Genomic DNA, 23,112 nt, shown 5'->3' on the forward strand with positions numbered 1-23,112 from the left:
CACAATAATACAATCTAAAGATTAGCAATAATTACAGCTGTAACAGATTTTTTTTATCATTTTAGAAGACTGGTATTTGAAATTTATTATAAGAAAAGTCCCAGGTTTCCCCTTCTCCTCACAGGATTACATCTGGCAGGCAATGTATTTCTTTATCTTTCTGGAATGCTGCACAGTGGGTGCCAGCTGCAGCATCACAGGCAGGAATACCTAGTCTTTCAAAAACTTTCCTTGAATTAAGCTAAGCAGTGAACAATGAAAGATGTTTTTGATAATCTATGTCTCAAGTTGCATGACATCTCTCCGTGTTATTTCAGAACAAGTAAAACATAATCTTGGATCTGTAGCACTGTATTCACCATATATAATTACAGACCTATCTCATTAGACCCCAAAACAAGCAATAGCACTGGTACTGAAGACTAATGGCACTATGGCCCATAGGATCGCTGTAAAAATACATCTTTCTTACTAAGTTTTCTGATACTTCTTTCAGAATAAGTCATCTCCTACTAAAACAAGTCTTGCAGATGAAAGAAGAAAAAAAATAGATCAAACCAAACACACACAAAAATCACCCTAGCTTCCATCTAAAAGCCCCAAATGCCTTACTTACCAATTACCTAGACGAGGAAAAACTAAGAGATTGGTATAATGTCCTATTGTATAAAAATGTATGCAGACATTTTCTGTGAGTACATTTTAATTGGGTGTTTCTTACTTCAGTAATAATTAGGCAAAGGCACCATTCCTAAAGTTTAAGCAGAATGTCCACGAGACTAAAAAAGGCTTATATTTTGAAAGAAAATTATTTAAATTAAGAAGTTTCTACTCATTCTCTTCTTCATCTCTCTGATCTTCAGAGAGACTTAGGGGGAAAAAAACATATCCACAGCAACAGTTCCCACTAATAGTGCTATATTAGTGCTTAAGATGTATTCAAACACACAAGTTTCTGCTTGGGACTGAATTACTTCCCTGATCATTGCCAGAAGCATTATCATTCATTCAACTTGATAATTAGAACTGAATAATTCAATTTCTGTCTCTGGAATATTTCCGCCCAACAGGTACTTAGTCATTGTTGCAATCTCCTGTATTGTGAAGTTGTAGATTCACAGCTTCAAGATTAAGTTATTTATTTTGAATAAAGAGGAACAATACGATTTCTTAAGCATCATCCCAAGCACGGACAATATAACTGCATCTATGCAATCACTAGCTGTGAGCAGAGTAAACTGATGGCCTGAGAACATGAGAGAAAAAAACCAGCTATGGGTGGTATTTACTAATTCCATGTTGAAATAGGTACCTATTGAAAAAAAGGGTAGTGAAAGGATATGTGAAAGATATGTCAAAGAATTTAAGTGAACAGTAAGTAAAAAGATATGAAGGGGAAAATGGAATATTTATTCCTCCACAGATGCAACATTATATATTATATGGCAATAAGGCAGTGGCTTTGAAAATCCTAATGAGACAGAATGGGTAACAAAATGGGTACTTATTTATGCCTGGAAAGAGATATGATCTCTTGTAACTTCCACTCCTTTTCCCACATTGAAAAGCTTGTGTAATAGTCAACATCCTGAAGTTGGGTTGTGACAGCTGTTAAGAATTCAAAAAAGTTTGGGAAGTTGAAAGCTAGCAAGTGAAGAAAATCAGTGAATGTTTTAGCAGGTTGGAAGTCATTTGTCAGGAAATCTTACTTGATATAAACTACATTCTTAGCAAACCACAACAGCTTTAGAAACACAGCAGCAACTGAGAAAAGAATTTGTCTTCTGTCCAGTACAACTAAGAGATTCCTAAGTGAAGGGGTTAAACAAACACTTTAATGAACTTAATTCAGACCAAAATGAAGGCCATGGAAGAAATGGCAGCACTTGTTTGCATCTCAACACAGGATGAAGACATATTCTGAAACCTTAAATTGGAATCCACCAAGAAAAGCCCTCCGCTTTCCAGATTTAGAGCAAATGCACAAATATGTGCACCAAGTGGACACTGCAGCTCAGCTGGCCTATTCGCTTCCTTCTCTTTGCAGATACAGCCATCAAATCAGCAGCAGAATAGACTGTGGCCACATGAGTGCTCGATCCCATGTGGGGTGAGTGGACAGTGGCAAGGGAAGAGCAGGGATGTCACTCCTGGCAGCCCTTTACCATTGTCTAGGTGTAACATTAGAGCTGCCCCTTAAGCTGGTGCCACGTCAACCTCAGAGGGCACTAGATGGCCGGCCGTTCTGCAATCTATTCTCAAAGGACATGAGCAAGGGAGGCGATAAGTCTAAATCTCAGGCTTACTTGTGCACTAGGAAATACATGGCACTGCGCTCCATGAGTTACCCTCATGAGCTATTTTCCCTGTCTTCTGAGGGACAAACTGAATCCAACTGACTCTTCTGAGCTGCCATTTGGATCATGAACAAGAAGAATGAGCAGCTGCCCCCAGTATGAATGCCACTTTTGCTACAACGTCACTGTTACTGTCCCAAAAGTGTTCATCAGACAGTGGCTGAAGGTGAAAAGTTTATTGACCACCAGAAGTAAAAAGGAGATAGTATTCCAAAGACCACTTTTTTTCTTTTAATTACATCATCAATGGCCATATGCGTTTACTTTATTATAAATTTATTATTAATGCACAAAAAATATATCTCGTCCTGTACAGCCTAACACATGGCAGTAAGTGAACAGAGGAAGAGAGAAAGCTGAAGGTTTGGGAGACTAACAGATTTCTTTCTTACATTACAGCTCAAATATCTGTGTCAATCTACTGGGTTCTTCTTTTCTGTTCTCCTGAGGATGTCTGAGTGCTCCTGCATCATATGCCTGCCCTTGCACAGCAATAGATCCTTCCCTGGCGTATTCCTCTCCAAAGTCACTGACTCACAGTCCTCTGGCCACTTTGGAATCTCAGATATGATACTTCATGAGAAGAAGCTGAAAAATTACACCATCCAGCATACTCCTGAAAGTTTAGAAGGCGTCTTGGTAACTTGTTACCACTGTGCATTACCCTGGGCTTATTTCCCTCTGTATCACCCTTCCCCTGGCAAATTTCTTGTGCTGCATTTTGGTAGAGCAGCTTCTGTGTTTGAGAACCCATCACTGACTTTTGTCTCTTCCGCCTCGACTCCAGAGATACTGGAGGAGTGACCAGCTTTTATACACATCAACTCCACACCCCTGGGGTCCTGGATGCACCACATCCAAGCAGGCTGTGAAGCGATGATATAATTGAAGTACATCAAAGAAATCTGAGCTAATACTTTGTCCCTCTTGCTCACTGTGCTTGAGCCCCAAACACCCATTCGAGAATGTATCTGTGCAGCTCATTCCAGAGGGGGTTGGACTAGATGACCTTTAAATGTCCCTTGCAACCCAAACTATTCTATGATTCTATGTCTCACTGAATTGAATTGCTGACCCATCTCCTTCTCAGCATATTTACTTCATGTTGGAAATAAATGAGAATTGCATAAAATAGATTCAGGGGAAGCTGCCTGTGATCTTTAAGCATTCCTTCTTAAATCCCACTTGGCGTGCACTGAAAGGCAAACAGGAGTCACCCAAGTTTTAAATAACCTCTTCTCTTTCTCACAACTAAAAGACACACTGCTAGCAATAGCAATCTAAAACTGGACAAATGGTTTCTATGATCTGAAATAGCCTTACAAACAACGTACCACCTGTTCGCTGCCCATCTGAGCTTTGGACTGCACTTCGTCATGCAATGTCCTCCGCTTTCAGCAAGAAGCAAGAGAATAGGGAACCAATGTCCAGCCCCAGACTCAACAAACATCTGTGGAAACAGTTCAAATTTGAGCATCTTTCTGCAGTACCTGAATATCTTTATTTCTTTTTATCTGTTCCAGAAACAGCCACTCGATGTCCCAGTGGAGGCAGCAGCTGGTTTGAGCTGTGATTGTCTGTGACACCATGTCAGCTCCCATGACGACAGGAGCGTTTTGTCGTGGGCATCAAAGTACCACAGGCCAGACTCTGCCAACCATGCTCACATTAAAGAGTGTACCTTCCTCTGCAAATAGTCACCTTGATGTCAGCGGGGTTATTCATAAAATAAATCATAACTTGATGCAAATAAACGCAGAAGCACCCAGCTCACAGATCGCAAACACATCTGTATCAGAGCAGCACTGCTTGCCCTGCTTTTGAGGTGTCATGCCCAGGAGACTCCTCTCTGCCAGAACAGGAGAGAGCACAAATCCTTCCTTATTATTAAGTTGGCACAAATGCAGAACCTAATTGATTAATACAATGTTGACTTTCATCTCCCTAGTGGTGCAAATGAGTGGGCAGGCAGGCGCTGACGGAATACGCTGCGGAAGGGGGGATGCTGTTCAGCGCAGCAATCCTCTGCATCTACTTTCCCGCGATGTATGGACCTTATGCAACCACAAGGTCATTAAAGACGTCTGAACAGTCATGTAATGCTCCCGATATAGAAAAATAGATGTGAATTCCACAGCTTTTCACAGTTTTTCATCTGGTATTACATCAGCGGCACGGCACATACTAACGGGCTTCCCAGTCATTAAGTATTTATATTTGATTTTGTTTTGAACCATGCTGAAATGGAAAACGCCATTTATGCTTCACACACACACATATGAATAAGACTTTTTCACTTATGATATTGATCACTATTTAAAATCCTTCAGTGTAATGGTTTCTAAGTTTTTTCAAATTTAATATTCAAACATACATGCCTAAGTACATCAGTATGTGTACTAAATATACACATACACATGCCTACATTAATACATACACACGTCTGCATGTTTATACACATGCACATAAATAAATAAGCACACAGATATTTAGATAATTTAACAGGTTCCCTTTAATCATCACTCTTATTAACTAATACAGACACAAAGAATGCACATTTGCTTTGTTATTTATACCAGTATTTTTAAAGGCAGACAAGACCTTAATGATATAGGAGCTAATGACATGTCCTTTGATGTGAATGCAATTTTATAGCTACTACATACAAATTTGTGTTTCTAGGCTGACTCACCGTTACTGAGACTTCTGACCTTCACATGCTGCTTTTCTATTCTGAAGTGATTAATAAAGGAGTCTCAGTGACCACAACATTAAATAATTAATTCTTGTAAGGACTAAGGCTGACTGAAAAAGTGAAACTCTTCTAGGCAGCACACCTCCAAATGCTCCAAAATAAAGTTACAACTGAAAAAGAACAGAAAATAATCTTAAAATTATTTGGAAAATGCAATTTGTGGTTCGAGCCAGCCTATGACTGAAATAAAGATAAAGGAAGCTCACAGAAATGACAGGAGGTATGGGAAGTTCCTCACAGGAAGAGAGGATGAAGAGAACACAAGCGTTTTTTTCTGAGAGAAAGGAGGCATGGTGCTTACAACGCTTCCTAATATAGGAACAACGAACATGTAATTAAAAAGAAAGCTCGGAATGGAAGAATATTCTCTTGCATACATACCCAAGGATAACCGAGGGAATAATTTCCACTAGGATTTTTTTTTTGATCTGGAAGCTAAGTGAGATCAGACATCTATCGGGTATCCAGAAGACCCTCCGTGACACAGGCCAGTACAGGACAAGTTCAGTTTTTACTGTTAAACTAATCTCTGTGATGGAATTTGGAAGGAACCTGCCTTACATGTCCGTGAGGCAGACTCCCTCAACTTTTATTTGACATATCTGGCACTGCCCACAGTTAGAGACACACTCCGGGTCTGAACAGAAATCCCTGCTTTCCTCCTTATGCTCCCATCAGAGCTACATCTCAGTACTAAACTAGAATTACTTACACGAAAACAAAGCTTGTATGTAATTTATTATTGTCCCCCTGCCCCTGCTTCCCCTCCCCCCCGACTTCCATTCTCCTCTGACTGTTCTAAAATTGCCTCATATTTGAAAACAGACTTTAAATAAAGTCTGTGTTTTCTGAGTTTTAACAAAAAGCCCTGTACACTGTCGAAATACGTTTTGATATTTGTTATGCTCTCTTTCTAGTTTCAGATATGTTACAGGAAAGTATGTGCTTGTCGTTACTTTGTAGGTGGGCACAGTTCATTCAGTTTGGCTGTGCTACGATGGATTAACTTTAGGCTTCTTTGCAGGCTATGTTTTTATTTATTGGTTGATTAAACAGTACTGATCTGTGTTCATTAATCTGGGAGGAAAATATTTCTCAGGCCTCTCAGCTTTAAATTCAGCAGACTGAAAAATATTTGATGCTGAGTAAAATGTCAAGTGTGTTGGGCACATCTTGAGTGTTTTCTTAATTGCCATTTTAGATTCATTTTCTTTGGGAGGAAGGGAGGAAAGGGGCAGAGGGGAGGTCAGGGAAAAGAGTAAAATTGAAGTCTGAGACTTCCTTATTATTCTCATAGCTTTGCCATTAAAAACTGGCCTAAACCTTCAGTGAATCAGATTAAGTAATCTTAAAGCCAACGCACTACTTTGACTTTTTCTCATTGCATCTCCCCTGCATGTGCCATCAGGTACACACAGTGCAAGGTCAATTAATTTTCTGTAAAATGTAACAGCTGTCAGCAAAATTGGCTCCCAGGTCCCTGTTCATCCTTGCTCGGCTGAGAGGCCTCCTCTTGCCACCACAGTTGTGCTGATCTCAGTAACTGGGCTAGAAGTGGCGACGACAGTATTGTAACCTACCACTACAGTATCACTCCTCAAGGCAGCTGGAAACACAAAGCTCAGGCAGGTCCTGCCACGCTACCCACCAGTATCCAAAGGAACAGACGAGGTCTTTTAAATAAAACAGGTCTGGCTGGAGGGCTGATTAACTAAGAGGAAAAAAAAAAAAAAAAAGATTAACACTGTAAATATTTTAAAGCATTCCAAGCTCAACTACTTCCCTGACAAAAGGAAAGGGATGGAGAGACAAGGAGAGGCCGTCGGGCGGGATGGAAAGGTGCCGCACAGCAGTGGGAGCCGGCGGTGCGCAGCGGCAATAGGCAAGCAGCGGTTCAGGCCACCTCCTGGACAGATCCCAAACTACTCAGCTGCGCGTCGCCAGCGCTGCTAATCCCGAAAGGAGGCTCTTTTTCATGTCTACCAGGACAATCGTCTCTAAGTTGCCCCTCTGTAGGCAATGGACAGCTTTGACTTTTCCTGTTAAGAAGCCTAATAATAGCAAAGATACTCTGGAGCCCAAGGTGTAAAGCCAACTGGCCAAGCAATAGCTATGAAGCTCTTTTGGGGACCTCCACACCAGCCGCTAAGACCGCAAATTTCATTATTAATATGGTTCTTCAGACCAGTTGCTGGCTATTTACCAATGACAATACTTTAGGAATTGCTAGTAAATGGGATAAAATGTTAGTTGCAAAAGTAATCTGTTCTTGGGGAAGATCACCACATAACCATTGCATCAAAAATAGCTACAACAGTGTCAGTACCCTCTTCATTTCTCAAATTGCTCTGACTAAATTAGAAAGGGTCTGCTGGCACCCTCAGAAAGGTAAATAATTCTCCCCATCACGTGCACACATCATCTGCAGTGGCATGACTGAGAAATCCAGAAGACAGACTACAGGAAAAAAAAATTGTCCCCCTACCTCCTTGAATAAGGATTGGCTAAATCATTTGAATCGCCTTTGATGCAAGGAAGAATAACAACATGGATAAACAGAGTGCTGATTCAACAATTAATGAAAAACTTTCAGGGTTTTTTTGCGGCGTTTGGGTTTTTTTTGCATTTTAGTTTTTGCAACTCCAGTTTTAAAGCACTGATGAAGTTTTCATACGTTTCTCACCACGGCCATGAATCAAATGAAGTGCCTCCACTCGTAAGGCCTTAAAATACTTAAGTATTTTGACCATTTGGAACTAAAGAGGAAAAACTGTGAATGAAGTGGTATCTGTTATTGTTACTAGGAGGTAAGAACTTGCATGTAAAGCTCTGTTGCAGGTGACTACAGGTTAGTTACCGTCCCTTTGGTGACTTTCCCTGTCAGCCAACTGCAACAGAGAACAGCCCTGCCTGGGCTGAGATAATCTCCCTTGTAATTAGACGTGGTGCCGGTGCTCCATCATCTCAAACCAGCCACCGTCCCCCCCCACCATCTGGGCACTGTTTTCTTGCCTCATCTCTATGAACTAAGGAGTCTTTTTCCAAAACAGCCTATTCCAGTACAACAGTAAGTTTTTGTATCTGCGAGGATGCCTTGACCTGCAGACTTTACCTGACAACGTACTTTAAAAAAGGTATTCTAAAGTGGTACTTGTGAGGCATACCTGAAGGGCATACAATATGTGACTGAGCAGAAACAGTCCTATCAAAGAATCAAAAACGCTTCAATTTTGTCCCATTAGGTAATATTTAAATTGCATAAGCTCCTTCCCACTGCATTCAGCCTAAGCCCCTGCCAAGCCAGAGTTTCTTGCAGCGAGTCTGTTGGTATTCCCTGTAATAATTTATAAGTATTGGCAATAGCTTGTACTACAAAGACAAGGACAATATTCTTACAAAAATGTAAACTGCTTCCCTGGGCCGTTCAGAAGGTCCACCTACCACAAACTGGGTTTTTTGCCTGATAAATCTGGTGACAGGATATTCAGTTTAGGTTCCTCTTTCTTACACTGAATGGCAATTTAAATTAAAATCACTGCCCGTTCAAGCAAGAAAGAACAGGTCTTAATGGAATAATATCAAATTAATTTTCACTGTGCTCTGATAGAAAATTTTTACCACACAGACATAACTATCGGCCATGCAAAGGATCTCCCACAGAACATTTCTAACAACTACCTCTCCTTTCTCCCTTATTTTTAAGACTTTCTCTTTAATATTCAAAATGGGTACTTCCCAACTCCTTTTTGACACATCTTGACTTGCTGACTGGGAGTGAACCAAAAGACAAAATGAAGTGCACATGGGAGAGAATAAGACCAGCGGAAATCCTCTGTTGTACACATGTAAGCACAGCAGAATAAACTTTACATGATTAAGGTTAGGCCCAACTTGTAGTACAGCTACAACCCATATTCATAATTCATAATTTCACTTTTTCATTTTTATATATTGCCTTGTAAGACAGAAACATGTTAGAAAAATCACAGAAAGTGACTGATCAGATGTAAAAGTAGTAGGCCACCCTCCTTCTAATGAAAAAAGACACGGGTTGAATTTGACATTCTGTTCCCGCCTCTCACAAGCCAGAATAATGGCATCACCAAGGTAAGAAGGGAGAACTCAATACTCATTTAGTCACTGTAGTTTTAAAACCCATAGTAAGCAAAGAGCAAACACAAATATTTGACGTGTTAGGAATATGACAGGCCCTTTTATTGTTTGCCATCCAACTTAATTTCTTCATGGCGGGCCTGCCAAACAAGAGCAACCAGAGCCTGAACATACAATAATACATCAGCACAGAGTGCAAATCAGTTCTGTTGTTTAGTCCAGTATCCTTCACCACTGACATCATGAGTGAAGGCTCAGATGGCATCCACAAGTCACTGCAGTCTCCTCACTACTCTTTCTTCTATTCTCTCAAAAACTATTCTTTATGCTGAAACTTCTGACAACTCCTTAAATCTCCAAATTCAGTTTAAAAGTGTACTGCTAAAAGGATGGGGAAGTGGGAGATTGTTTTGTTTGTAAGTGGCAAAATTTTTGGCTGAACATTACAAAATTAGATACTTAACCTTGTAAAAAGGGCTTCTCCTCTTTGGACAGATGCCAGGCATTATATACCCTACAGTCACTTTAGAAACCACTCAAAAGGATGCCAGCAATACTGTGCAACAATTTATGATAGTAGAAGGACACTCCATCCAACTCTGAAAAGTAGGGGAATGGGAGCAATCCAGAATGCAGTTGACCATGTTGGAAATTGGCTGAGCCTTTATGGTTCACATACCTCACCTTGTAAAATGCTCCAGGAGATCTTTAAACAACTACAAGTGCCTAGGAATTTGCATTTAATCAAAAGAACAATCAGTCCATAAATACTGGTTACAGAATGCATGATCGTATGAGGGGGAACCCCAAAAAGGCTGGCTTGAAATGGCTATCAATCCCAACAGAGGCAGAGAGGGAACAGCCTGCGGCCTGGAAACCCAAATCATTCCAGAGGAAATGCTACTATGGAAGGCTGCGTAGTCAAAGAGAAAAACTGTCTGCAAAGAAGAAGAAAGACCATTCATCATCACAAGGAAAACACAAGATGTCTTTTTTTCCAGGAAAAGCTAGGCACAAACTAGGGCCTGACTCCCTACTACATTTCCCACTTGGTTATGTGGAAAGTCATGAAAAAGCCAACCTAAAGAAAACTTAAGTGTATACAGCTGTCGAACAAAATACTGTTCCATCCATCTTGAAGAACTAATATAATCACTCTTAAAGCTTTTTCCCCTCCTTTCAGGAAGTTTGCATTACTGGGCTTGCTCAAGCAGCATTTACAGCCCTTTACACACAAACAGCACCACTCTATAAAAGCTTCCCCAAAAATTAACATTCCCCCCGCAAAGCCACCCAGCATGTTATTGGTATAAGCAAGAACTCACCCCTTCTCCAAAATCTTCATATATGAGAAGCGCGTGCCACAGCTCCTGGCAAAGTCTGACTACTCCCATGCTTTAGGACCCACCAAGCACTGCGATTCCTTCTTCTTCTAAGAACTACTGTTCTGTTGTGTTTGGAAACTGCACCAGCTGTTTGCTGCAGAGTGAAGAGTACCAGGCTCATGCTGTACATATTACTTCCCTTATCCTCATCTCCTTCATGCTCTGGATGAGGGGATCTGTGATGATTTCAGTATTGCAGCACAGGCAAGAAGGGCAGAAGTAGCTGTGGAGTTGGAATTGGTTGGGTTGGTCTGGATAGCATCAGGGTACCACCCTGGAGTGAAGACAACATGATGCTATTGGCGTTTAATGATGTTGGTATTGCATACATTTAGAATTTCACTACCTACACAGTGCTAGTAAGTCACTTAACATTTGACCATCTGGAGGCAGACTCATTCCTTTTTTAGGTCTCCTCTTCAAAGTCAACCGCCAGCATCCTTCATTCGTTATAATATTCACTCCTAACAAACATTTCATCTTGTTAATGGGGGAGAAACAGGTAATTTGGGAGGAAGGAGGAACTTCATAAAACTACTTAATGGGTGGGCTCTAGCCTAGGTCTGACTATGAGCAAGTTTTGTCCAGGAATGGTCCCAAATGTGATGTCTCCCTTAATACTGCAGGAGATTTGTATTTTCTACTGTTCTCTCACTATCCTGGGGAGCACCTGTGGCTCACAGCTGTAGCTCTTGTTGTGAAGGTAACACACAGAGTCTGGCTGACTCTGTGGACTTCAAGCCAATAGATCATGATAAAATAACACAGTGGAACTTGCCAAGAACAGTAAGTTTCAATTAAAAAAAAAAATAGCACACTTCACAAAAACTTAACTGCCCAAATTATTGCTCATAGTAGCTCATTGCTACTTTACTGACCACCACTTATCATTCATGCCTTTTTGGCTCACACGTAATTTGCAGACATACACATCTACAGCATAAGGTTATCACAGCCCTGATGTTTTCTTGAGTTTTAGCTGCATATTGAAAATTGCATGCATGCATATAATGTAGCATACACTTAGATATATGCCACCACCACCAAATATATCCCACTGAAGAACAATACTGCAAGCACTTTTATCCCAACTCTCCTACATGTCTTAACACAGAACGTGAGAGAAGACATTTTGAGTTGCTCAGATTTCTGCAGGTTTTTTTATTCAGAAGTCTTCATATGACATCGCAGTATCAGCTCCCTGTTTGACAGAGTATCAGGTTGACTCATATCAAGTTAAACTCTCCTTCAGGTTAAGAACAAAATACCCTGACATGTGGCCACATAAGAGTTAGAGCAGCAAATTCCTTGGATTATAAAACATCTGTTGAAAAGCCGTTCCATATCTAAGGCACAAGGGTTATGTTTCTATGCCTTGTACTCTCTTGCTTCCTCCTCTGCATATACCACACATTTCTCTACAGTTTGGTCTCTGGTATTGCAGGTTGTACTGCCCTTTCAAGCTACCCTAGCTTCTCAAGTTTACATGGTACCAGAATATACATTTGTGGATTTAACTCACTTTTCCAAAAAGTTTTACTATAAGTGAAAGGAAGCATAATTTCTTATAGACAGAAGCTTTTAGGGAAATACTACACACTCTGCTGCATTAATGTTTTTGAAAGGAGGAGAGCTGACAGGATTTTCATCTATGTCAGTACTCTCTATTTAAGACTAGCAATTACAATGCAATCTCTCATCTGTACAGGTCTTTTGTGAACTGGCATGCAGCTCATTTGTCTAAATGATCGAATAAAGCACATTATAACATGATCAGTTGCAACTGCCATAAAAATAGAGCTCATACCTACATTCATTTTCTGCAAGCAGATGGCTGATTGCTTGTCTGTCCTTTTACGTTGCAGTTCTGTTCCCTTAGATCCTCTCTTTGTAGAGGTTGACATGCTGGGAGGTCAGTTTTCTGACAAGGTCATCTGCCTTCAGAGAATGAAGGGAACCGCACGGAAAGTGGGTTGGGCTATATTTAGAGTTTGGTCCAACTCCGTGCCAAGGTCCCCCCGCTGTCTCTCCCTTGCAGCACCGTCTCAGGTCTATTCTTGCAGATTCTCAGCCCACAGACATACGAGGAGAGGCAAGTCGCTCTGAGCTACTACTGGATTGAGGTTTTTGCAGTTCGCTAAAAACGAGTGGATCAGGAGCTCACATAAGGACTCCTTAAATCCTTCACTCTTCTAGTATTTACTTTCCTTCATTCAAGTGGATCTTCCCTTTTCAAGCGAATAAGGAGAGGAAACTGCCTGGGATACAGCAAAAAATAGTCTCCTGAGCTAAGGTAAGCTTGCTTCATTTTTGTATTGTCACCATAATTAGAGAGCAATTGATGTGACTTGGATCAGATACGCTTTTTCTGCTAGACCAGTTCTGCATGTCAGCACTAAGGGTTTTTTTGGATAATGAAATTCTCAATTTCAAAACATCGATTTTCATTATCACTGTCTAAAGGAAATGGGAAAATAAAAGGATATCAGCGTATGCAATACAATATACATTATCTGATTTTACCTGTTCAAATTAATGTAAAAAGCACACTGCTATGCCAACAGACTGTATCATTCTGAAAGTAAGAGAAAAACAGATGTGTGACTGTATGCGTGATTATACATATAGGCGTGCATTTAGATGTGCTGAGTGATGTTTTATCCACATTATTTTGTACAATATGAGAAAGTATGGCTTCAGGTTTGCAATAGAGGGCTTGCTGCAAATAGCACAGATATTAAAAATAAATAAATTAATTAATAGATGAACACTTGCTCAAAACCCTTTACAGTTCCAAAGAAGTTGCTCGGCTTCAGCCAGAGTACAGGCAGGATTAAAGTTCATATTGAATTCACTCTCCTTTCCACTGTATGCTTTACACTGGTCTTGCATTACTTCTCCTTTTAAAAACACATATGGCTGTACAGTTTTCCTCAGCACCATTTTAAACTGTTATGATTCTTAGGGGAAAAAAAACCTGGACAGAGTACAGCATTGCATGCCTGTCTGTAAGGAGATCCTAACACATTTCAGGTCATGTGGACATCATGATACTGTAGTGTGGACTCCAACATGAGGAGACTGTTATAATGTAAAGACACTCTGGAGCCATGGATTTAGCACTGGCGCACACACACACACACACACTCTCTAATGCAACATGACCACGGCAAACACACAGCGATGGTAATCTGAAGAAATACGGTAGAAAGGTCCACTTGACTCAAAGGTCCAAACACCAATGTGACAGAACCGAAAAGTTCTTCATAACATTAAACACTACGTAAAAGTCTTCGCAGAAACATCTGAAGAAAGGCAGATGGGTTCTGGATTAATAGTAAGCAAAGGGCAAGAGAGGTCACTAAGTCACTGGGAGTTCATCTAAGCTACAACTGGGTGAATACCTGCACTTATTTCAGGTCATCTTTTCTTAATATACCTGCTGGTTCAACAATGCCATGCATCATACTGGAAAAGTAATAGATTACAAGGTGGCAAAAGTGTTACCTGCTGAAGAAACTTCTGATTTTGGTTATTCTCAATTCTATATAAAATCATCTCATTGTCCTTCGCTTCCGATTTTTGCTTAGTATTTTATGCTTGGAGTCTTGAGTGTTAAGTTTATTTGGAGGATGTAATAACCACCATTCATTTCACACCAAATACCTTCTTAGCAGTCCTAAGACACTTTAACAGATAACAGTTAGGGCAGCATACCACGGAGCCAAACCGGGCTGTGTGGCATATGATAATTCAGATTAATCCAGAAGGTTTATATTGCAAGAACTCAAAGAAGATGCTGTTATGAGGGTAACTGAAGTACCGCAAATGCAATCAAGTTCATCAGTGAGTAAAAGGCTTCACAGTATAAAAGCAACTACTTTTGCTTGCCTTGCAGCGCAAGAGTGGCAACAACCTTTTATGAACAGTTGTTATACACTGATAGAAGAGAAGCCAAATACATCTTTATAAATCTTTAGATGTTCAGGTTTTGCCTAAATTTATGCCACTTTGTGGCACCTATTCTGTTTGCATGTGGAAAAATGTTATTTCCCCATCAATGTTAAAGACATGGGGAACGTAGGGGGTGGCTTAAAAAAAAGCAGTACAGATGTGACTGTAGCTTACAAACACAGCCCTCACAAAGACCCCACTGGCAGTGGGGTGGGAGTGCTGCTGTGTCCCAGCAGCAGCCAGGCTCTGGCTTGTTTTGAGGGGAACGTCATCACACCTTCCCCACAGGAGCTGAGCCCAAAAGGTCTCTGTCACCCGAACGGGTGGGAGGTTTGTTGGCGTATGGATGACAGGATGACAACAGTGGAAAATGTCAGTATCATTTTGATGATAAATATGAGCTTGGCATTACTGGAAGAAGTTAGAAAGAAGCACATCTGAGTGAACAGGCCTCATGTCCTAACATAGACAAACCTCAATCTGCTTCTAACCTCTTTCTGTTTGGGGCCGATCCTGCCTGGTAGGATCCTCCTCTTCCTATTCTCTCCCCTCCATTATAAAATTGCAGCAACAGAATGAGCTGGCTTCTTCTTGCTAAGGTGTGACCTCCAAAGGGCACGATATGCCTATCCTAGGGGAGACCACCCTGGGAGGGGAAAAAAGGAAAATAAAAAAGAAAATAAAAAGGAGGAAAAGATCTTTTTTTCTTCCTCTAATGCAGGAAGAAAGGACTGAAACTGTTCATTTCTATTAGAGGGGCTTAGATGGGACTGAAATCCACTTTCCTCACTGGGGTGGCAGGGCATGGCTGTGTGTGTTAACTGACATGTCCAAGGTTATGGAGGAGGAGGAAGAGGAGGCTTGACTGATAATATATGCTGCCAACTGGCCAGGCAAAGCTCCAAGTGGACACTCACAAACTTTGTGCTTTGGCACTGTCACCCTCAGCTGAAAGGTGTAAGCAGGGCTGGAGCCAGATGGCTAAATCCAAACAGCACCAGGGGATGTGTAAGTCCCACCAGCAGTCAGATCCCTACTACTGCTTACCGTGTTTATGTTCCTGCTTGGGGGCTTTCACCTGGTGCAACCAAACAACAAACAATGCTGGGATTTTCCTCCCTCCCTGCCAAACTGAACTAAGAGAAACAAGCTGGGGTTTTGAGGGGAGTCAGTGCATACCTCAACTCATCCTGAAACAAGTACCTTTAGCAAGAGGCCCTCTCAGACACTACGGCATCATCGGGACATGGTTCTGTAATCAGCCACCAGGACCCAAGTCTCACCTCCACCCACCACCATCATTGCATAGCTGGTGCTTCAGCCCACATCCAGGCAAGGACACTCAAAAGGGGATGGAAGAGTGTGAGAAGGGTAAAGGTAGCACCTAGAGAGTCAGTCCAAGAGTACTTGGGTACAGCGCTCTGTGTGTATGCCTGCGTGAGGAGGGAACTCAATATTTGGTATGAAAGCAAGTTGCTACAGCTCTACCTCAACACCTGCATAGAAATTCTCTTTCAAAACCTTTCATGACTATAGCCATGGTTCCTGAATACACTTTCCAGTAAGGGACAGAGAATGATGTGCTGGCACATGCTGTATGGGAAAGAGAGATACTTACAGGCACAGAAAAATCACGAAGCTATAGTTAAGCAAACAGTTAATTAAATAATTGTAGTCATTCTGCTGAAGAATATTTTCCCCTGAGACTTACTGGTAAAAAGGAAGGGGAATGAAATCAGAGTTCATACTTGCAACAAGCCACATAGCCCCAAGCTTTGTCTGACCTGCCTTCACAAATCCATCTCCCAAGAACTGGAGGAAAGCAGAACCTTTTGAAAGGGACCCCTGCTTCATTTTGCTTTCTGTGCACCAGAGGCACTGTGATCTCTTGTTGCAGGAAACAGATTGCTCTGAGGTGAGGAATAGACTCAGCAGTCTGCATTTTCTTTCAGTCTGATACAGCGTTGGGACTAACGGAAAGATCTCCAACACTGTTTTTCACATTTTGCATTAGAAAATATTACATTTAACCATGGAAAATTCACTCTTGCCTACCCAAAGCGCAATAAAGCTTCATGCTCACATCTAAGCAGAGTAAGGAACAGGAAAAGAAAAATCCATTTGAAGCTCCAGGTACTCTACACGCCTGCAGTACCACGCGGCTTTGCAGTTGCAATTACCAGCTCTGAATTGGTGAAAACTGCAGGAAGACCACTGTCTGCTACACTCGGTGCCTTCCTTCTCATCCAGACATCTTTGTGGTCCTACTCAGTACAGTTTTATGGGTCTCAGCTCTTACTTCAGTGATTATTCAGCATCGGTACACAAGTCCTCCATGTGAGATAAGGTCTGCTGTGCACAGCCTCTGCATAAAACCAGGAACCTCGGGTTCTCTCAGTGCAGGGAAGGGCAGGCAGAAGGAGGGGCCTCATGCTACCTCAAACATTGACCGCCAGTGGAACCGAGGACGTCATGGATGCAGCTTGCTTTCCCCCTGCTCACACCTGCATCTCTCTCGCAGTCACGCAAACGCACATACGTATGTACACAGCTGCATACAGACAAGTGACAAAGTTGCAGGGAGTGGAGACCCACTCTCTATCCATTAACGGCAAAACATAGTATTTTAGGCTAAGATGAAGCATCTCCTTTGAAAAATGCATTTATTTTATATGGACTTTCAGTTTGGCTAGATGAAATGGAGTGCAACTATGATAGCTTTGCCTAAAAAAGATGATGAGAATGAAATTAAACAACTGAAAGTAGCTTACCTGGAATGTTATAAAACAGGGGTATGAGACAGCATGTATATACCTAGAGTAGAGGTAGTTATCTATACTTGAAAATAGGCTTTCAAAAGTATTTAAAAATTCAGGATGTACGGCTGGCCACCCACATGGATTGCTTTCTCATTTTCATGGAGCTGTTGCCAACCTCAAGTTTAGTGACAGCTACAGACAGAGTGTGCTCCAGTGGGGCACACGTTTCTTACGGCAGTAATGGAGGCATACAGTGCTCACAGAAAGACCTTTGCTCTCTCAGGGGTGCTCAGCAGGAGCTGGGAGCCTGAGAAAGTACCAGCACAGCGATGGCCGAGCTTTGCTGAAGCAGTTTCCCTGTGAACGGTGTATGCACAGCCTTCTGCTGCCCTGTGACGCCCGCCAAGGAAAAGGGTTATATGCGAGGCTAGATTGTAGCACTACATTTCTTTGGAGATGAAGGTGGTTAACTTCAAAACAACTCCCCATGAAAATCACACCTATACAATATGGCATAGTCATGCACGGAGAAATAGTTAAAACTGGGATTATACAAAAGTCTAACATAAATTTCTTATCTTCCATTACATAAGCCTAAATTCTTCCAGTGGCAGAAAATTCACAATGATCACTACTGGGGCTAAAACACCACAGAAAGTAATCCAGCAACACTGAATTCTTTTGTCTCAAACGTCAGAGAGTGAAAGTGCCTAAGCACAGCTGCAAAACTGTAAATTATAATTTTACATAAAATGAAACTTGGACTAAACACAGTCCTGTTAAAATAAATCCTTGGAGGTGAACTTTTCCATTTCTCAGTCATAACCAGCTTTTTAGTACACCACTCTGGTCCGCAGGTATTCACTTGAGCAGGAGAACGGCATCCAATCTCTAGCACGCAAATAACATTTAAAAAAAAAAAGTACTTACCACATGGTTGTATTTAGCACAGTACTCCTGCATTTTTCTTAACCACTAATAATGTTGCAGAAGAATACAAGAGTAAAGGATGAAAAGTATGCAAAATAAACCCCAAATGAATGACAAATGTTTTACATACTCTGCCTAAAGACACTATTTAAAAATCATGTGCAAAATATAGTGCAAAGTAGGCATTTCACATCATCTTGTCTGTCTTTAAGAACACTCAGTTTAAATAGAAAATGAGTGGCAGCCATTCTTCCTGTTACTATGTTTTATTCTGCTAACATAATGGTTAGAGACGTCATCCAATACAACTCGATGCAAATCACCGTATCTCCACTCATACAACACCTGCCTAAAAGAGTGGGAAGACAAGAAAACCTCACTTGGGAAGAAAAGCAGGGTGGTACAGGGTGAGCTTGTCAGTATACCAGAAAAAGGAAGGGTTGAGATGACGCATCAGGACTCGTGTGCTTGAGCACATGCTGTTGCCGTGCAGTTTGTCTCAGGCAGCCAAGCCAATGGGCTGCATGCTCCCCGCTGTACATTCACCCATCGACCAGCACCGGCCCACTTAGGAGGCGAGACAGCTCAGGTTGCAATGGAGTTTCTCGATATAGATAAGTAGTCACCAAGAGATTGAAACTGTATGACCTCTCAACTCTTTTGCAACGGGAAACTTGAGACTCTTGAAGGAGGAAAAACAGAGCGCTCACTCCCCCTCACACCAACTTTCATCTGATCTCCAGCTGTCTGAGGTGGACAATATGTAGCCTAATTACACATTTCTTGAGTCTTCCTAGAGGTTGTCCCCTACGTGGGCAAAGAATCTCACGAATCTCTTTCAGAGCACAGATCATGCTCCATTTTAGACCCTTCTTCTGCCCTATCACAAATGTGCAAGGCAGGTTCCCCATCAAGTTTGCTCCTTGCCAATGAAACACAAGCAAGAAATGCCAGGTTTCATCAAGCAATGCAGGGTATTGAGTGACCACTGGAGAAGGCATGGCTAGCTTCGTCTCTACTGTCCTTTCCCGTGACATGTCACTTAAAAAGAGCTGTTAACATTGAAGACATTTTTATTATTAAAAGTGTAAAGCTACAGTATGTACTGAGCAGTTTCATACTTTACAATTGTTGAGGATGTACTATATATGTATGAGTTGATACGCTGTGTTTTCTTTGCACTTTGTGTACATACCCACTACATGTGGTTGGAGAACGGAATCCTAGAGGATTTATTTGGATGGAAGTCAGGTGCATGTATGTGCTTTGTTACATTAAAGAGCTTGGGAGTATGCATTTCTACATCTGATGGGGACTGCTTAGCCTTTAGCAAATCACTAGCACTTCTTCCATCTCATTTTGTCTTAATGCAAAAAACAAGATGCAGAAATATCCCTAATTGGGGTGTTTTGGAGCCTAAATAACATATGTAAAGTGCTATGGAATTCTTGAAGAAAGCGCTATAGTAGCATAAAATAATAGTTGTTTATTACACTTCAGACAGAAAGGCCATGAAGTCCCTTTCTTTAAGCCTTGAAAAAGCATCAGTGTTTTTAAAAATATTTTTAAGAATCCAAACCAGTTGCATTCAGATCATTGAGCTGAAAAACAAACTTGGGGCTCACTCTGTCAGAGACACACAGATCAGTGGGATTCCTTTTAATTTGGAGTTACAATTCTCCAGTCTCAGTATCGACAGCCACAATCAAAGGCTTCTTTGTCACGGCTTTTCTATTCAGCAGCTTCTGGGAGAGTGTCCTGACATGAAACAAGAGAATGATAAGGGTTAGTCCTATCCAAAGGGTTTCACTACCGCATTCAGCTCAAGGACAAACTGGTAACAGACTATGTAAAGCTGGGGTCAGAATATGTATGGTATGGGAGAGACAGAAGGAGTGCTTTATCTAGGCCTTGAAGTCTCAACTCTGGAGACAGCCTCGTAAGGCAGATGTCCTCTGGTATCCCGTACGAATTCACACGCCGTGAATTCTTCATTCGAGACCCTGTTGGGAAACGTCGTCTCCTCCCGCTTGATTTACGGCAGAATTGCTGATAAGGAAACCCCACTGTAGCAGAACACTACCCACAGCGCAACAGGGATGAGATAGGCAGCATGTCTGCAGAGGGGAGATGGGCGTCTTAGCCAAACTTACAGAAAACAGCAATTGTAAAATAATCCAAGTCTTACAACATGGAAAACAGCACTGTCCTCAAATCAGAGATACTTTGTCTCTCACTGTTTGTCTCTGGCAGCAGAAAGAATGGCCACATACAATTAATACTATCAGACAGAGCCCAGCATAACAAGGAAAAAAAAAAAATCCTATGTACTGTCATGGTAATTTTATCCTTTTGTTTATTTTTTTAAACTGAACTAATTGCTTAGTTCAGCAATGGTACGGACTGGAAAGCTGCACCAGGACTGTAATGAAGGTAAAACCCTCAGGAACAATTTTGATTATAGTAGAGGTTTCAGCTGACTACATTTTAATGAATTGTAGTAGTACAGCACTCTGAATTCCCAGGTATCCCATTTCAACCTGTAGACTAACAAGACTTGTTTTAGGGTATATTTTAACGTTGTTCTAATAAATTCGTCAACAGTTCCTTTAAGTCTCAGAGATCATCTAATTTCTTTAATTTTTATTATGGAGGCTTTCAATAGGCATTTCAACTATAAATCACTAAAATTATGTGGCTGCAGAATGCCAAAAATAGACTCAGGAACCAAGTAAGTCTTCAATACTTGTATTAATTAAAAAGACAGAGAATTTTCTAATTACAAAACAAAGAAGTTTTTTCATATCAATAAAGCATTTTAATTTAAAATAGGTCTCTTATAAAGACAAACCACAGTAGCATTCAGTTAAAAAGCTCAGCAATGAGCCAGCATAATAATAGTAGGTATCATTCGCTATAGGATAAATACATAAGTTGTCAATGACAAGAGAAAAGCAGGATGTTCAGGGTTCAACACATCGTACAATGTCTACATTATCTGTATAATCCAGGCTTAAGCAAGCCATGCTTAAGGACTGATAAAACACATATAGTCTGAGAAACATATGGCAAATGAAGAACCAGATCCCAAAAGACGCAAGTTTTGGGCTAATACATCAAAAAAAGCCAGCAGAGATGGTGTAATTTATGTCTTTAAATTCACAAAGCACATACATTTTCCTTTGCTTTATTCGCTGCACCCTAAATTCACCACTGCTTTGCTACTGTATGGAAACAAGAATGTTAAATTGCCCAGGGCTGTCCTGGTTTCTACTGAGATGCTGCAGTCCCCCAACACCAGTTAAATGTGACTGTACACTGCCTCTATCCAGCAGCAGTAGTAGTAGATACTGAATCTTCCTCCAAGAGGGATGTAAAAACCAGAAAAAGATCCAGATATTACGAAAGGACCAGGGGAAACACCTGAAGACAGCCATCAAGCAGAGAGGTCTAAACCCAAGAGAAGGGCAGAGCACACCGCTGAAGCTAGCGGCAGTGGTGGCAGAAAAAGGGATGAGGGCATCAGACATGGAGCTCCAGCTCTGAGCCAGTACCCTTCATGTCCATCGTGTTGAAAATGCTTTACTTTGTACAAAAACCAACCCTCTCCCCTTCTCAACGGGGTGAGCTGCTGCACCACCTGCTCGGTGTGCCACAGAGCTGTTCCGTGGTCCCTGCCTGGGGGCAACGGTAGAGAGGGTGACGCCTGCTGTCTCACGGCACTGTCCGTTGTACAGTTGTAGAGACACACCTGCTCCTAGCAGCGCCTACCCCTACCGAGGGGTATCGAGCCCCTCATTGCTACACCACTAGGCCAAATGCAGCCCACCTCTGCCAGCTGTCCGCTTTCATTACCTAAATCTTCTGAGAAGATAGGCACTGTAATTAGGATTTTTCCTTACGCAAGAAAAGGCTGGGGGCAAGAAAGAGTGAGTAACTTCATATGGTCCCTCACCCCAGTGTATCCATAAAGTTCCCAAAACCCAACCCAAAATAAAATAAAATTAAATAAAATTAAATACCAATTAGATTAGTTTTCCAGTGTGAAACTGTTCTGTGTAGGATAAAGGGTAGCTCAATTCTGTGTAGAAGCAATGACGCACACGTGATTTAAGACAATGATAATGGATTTCCTTTGACAATGGGAAAGGTACAGACCTAAGCTCAACATCTCTGGCAAGACAACTAGTTCAGCAATCACTACATTCCTTTAGTTTCTGCTAACCTAACAGTACTACAGATACTTTATTTTACAGTTATCATTACTACAAATATTACAGGAATAATTTACTACAGAATTGGGTAAAGGCAACAGCATTCTCAGGAGGATGTAAAATTATTCCAGGCTGGAAATCAGTTGTTCATGCCTAGCAGTAATTGTTTGTGAAACCAATGCTTAGAGAGCTTGGACTGAAAACCTCAAAGAGGAAAAAGCATCAAATTACTGCCACAGACCATGGCACAAAACCTGACTTTTTGATTTGGAGGGGCAGTTTCTGCACAGATTTGCAAGCCTGAAGCATTTTTTTAAAAATTCCTTTTTTTTCCACACTGAGCAATCAACTTAGTTCAGGTTTCAGAAGAGCTTGAGTGATGTACTTTAACACCCGCTGGGTACACCACCACTTACACCCTGTTCAAACCAGAAGGAAAGGAACAGCTGCTATTGCTCTCCCTGCCTCAGGTTAAGCACCAAGATTGGGAACCCCCCACCAGGAGCGTGTGAAAGCACCAGCACTGACACGCTGCAGCCTCCAGTGATCTAGAATTCCCCTCCCGATTTCTGTTCTTCACTCATGCCTTGTCTTTTAACTGCATCCAAGGATGAGCAAAGGTAAACAACGCGGCACGCTTTACCT

General features: G+C 41.4%; 1 protein-coding gene across 1 annotated transcript in view; it reads right to left on the reverse strand.

Annotated features, from left to right (window-relative positions):
- The window catches only part of CMSS1 (cms1 ribosomal small subunit homolog), a gene marked incomplete at both ends in the record, with an annotated part of 32,762 nt that extends 20,248 nt beyond the window's left edge, over positions 1-12,514 (reverse strand). The window contains one exon of the mRNA XM_082000188.1: positions 12,418-12,514. Coding sequence (XP_081856314.1) covers positions 12,418-12,514 — 97 coding nt within the window. The remainder of the gene's footprint in view (positions 1-12,417) is intronic.
- Between the last annotated feature and the right edge of the window lie 10,598 nt (positions 12,515-23,112).

This window comes from Phaethon aethereus, assembly GCF_964289735.1.
Source record: "Phaethon aethereus genome assembly, chromosome: 1".
Lineage (NCBI taxonomy): Eukaryota > Metazoa > Chordata > Aves > Phaethontiformes > Phaethontidae > Phaethon > Phaethon aethereus.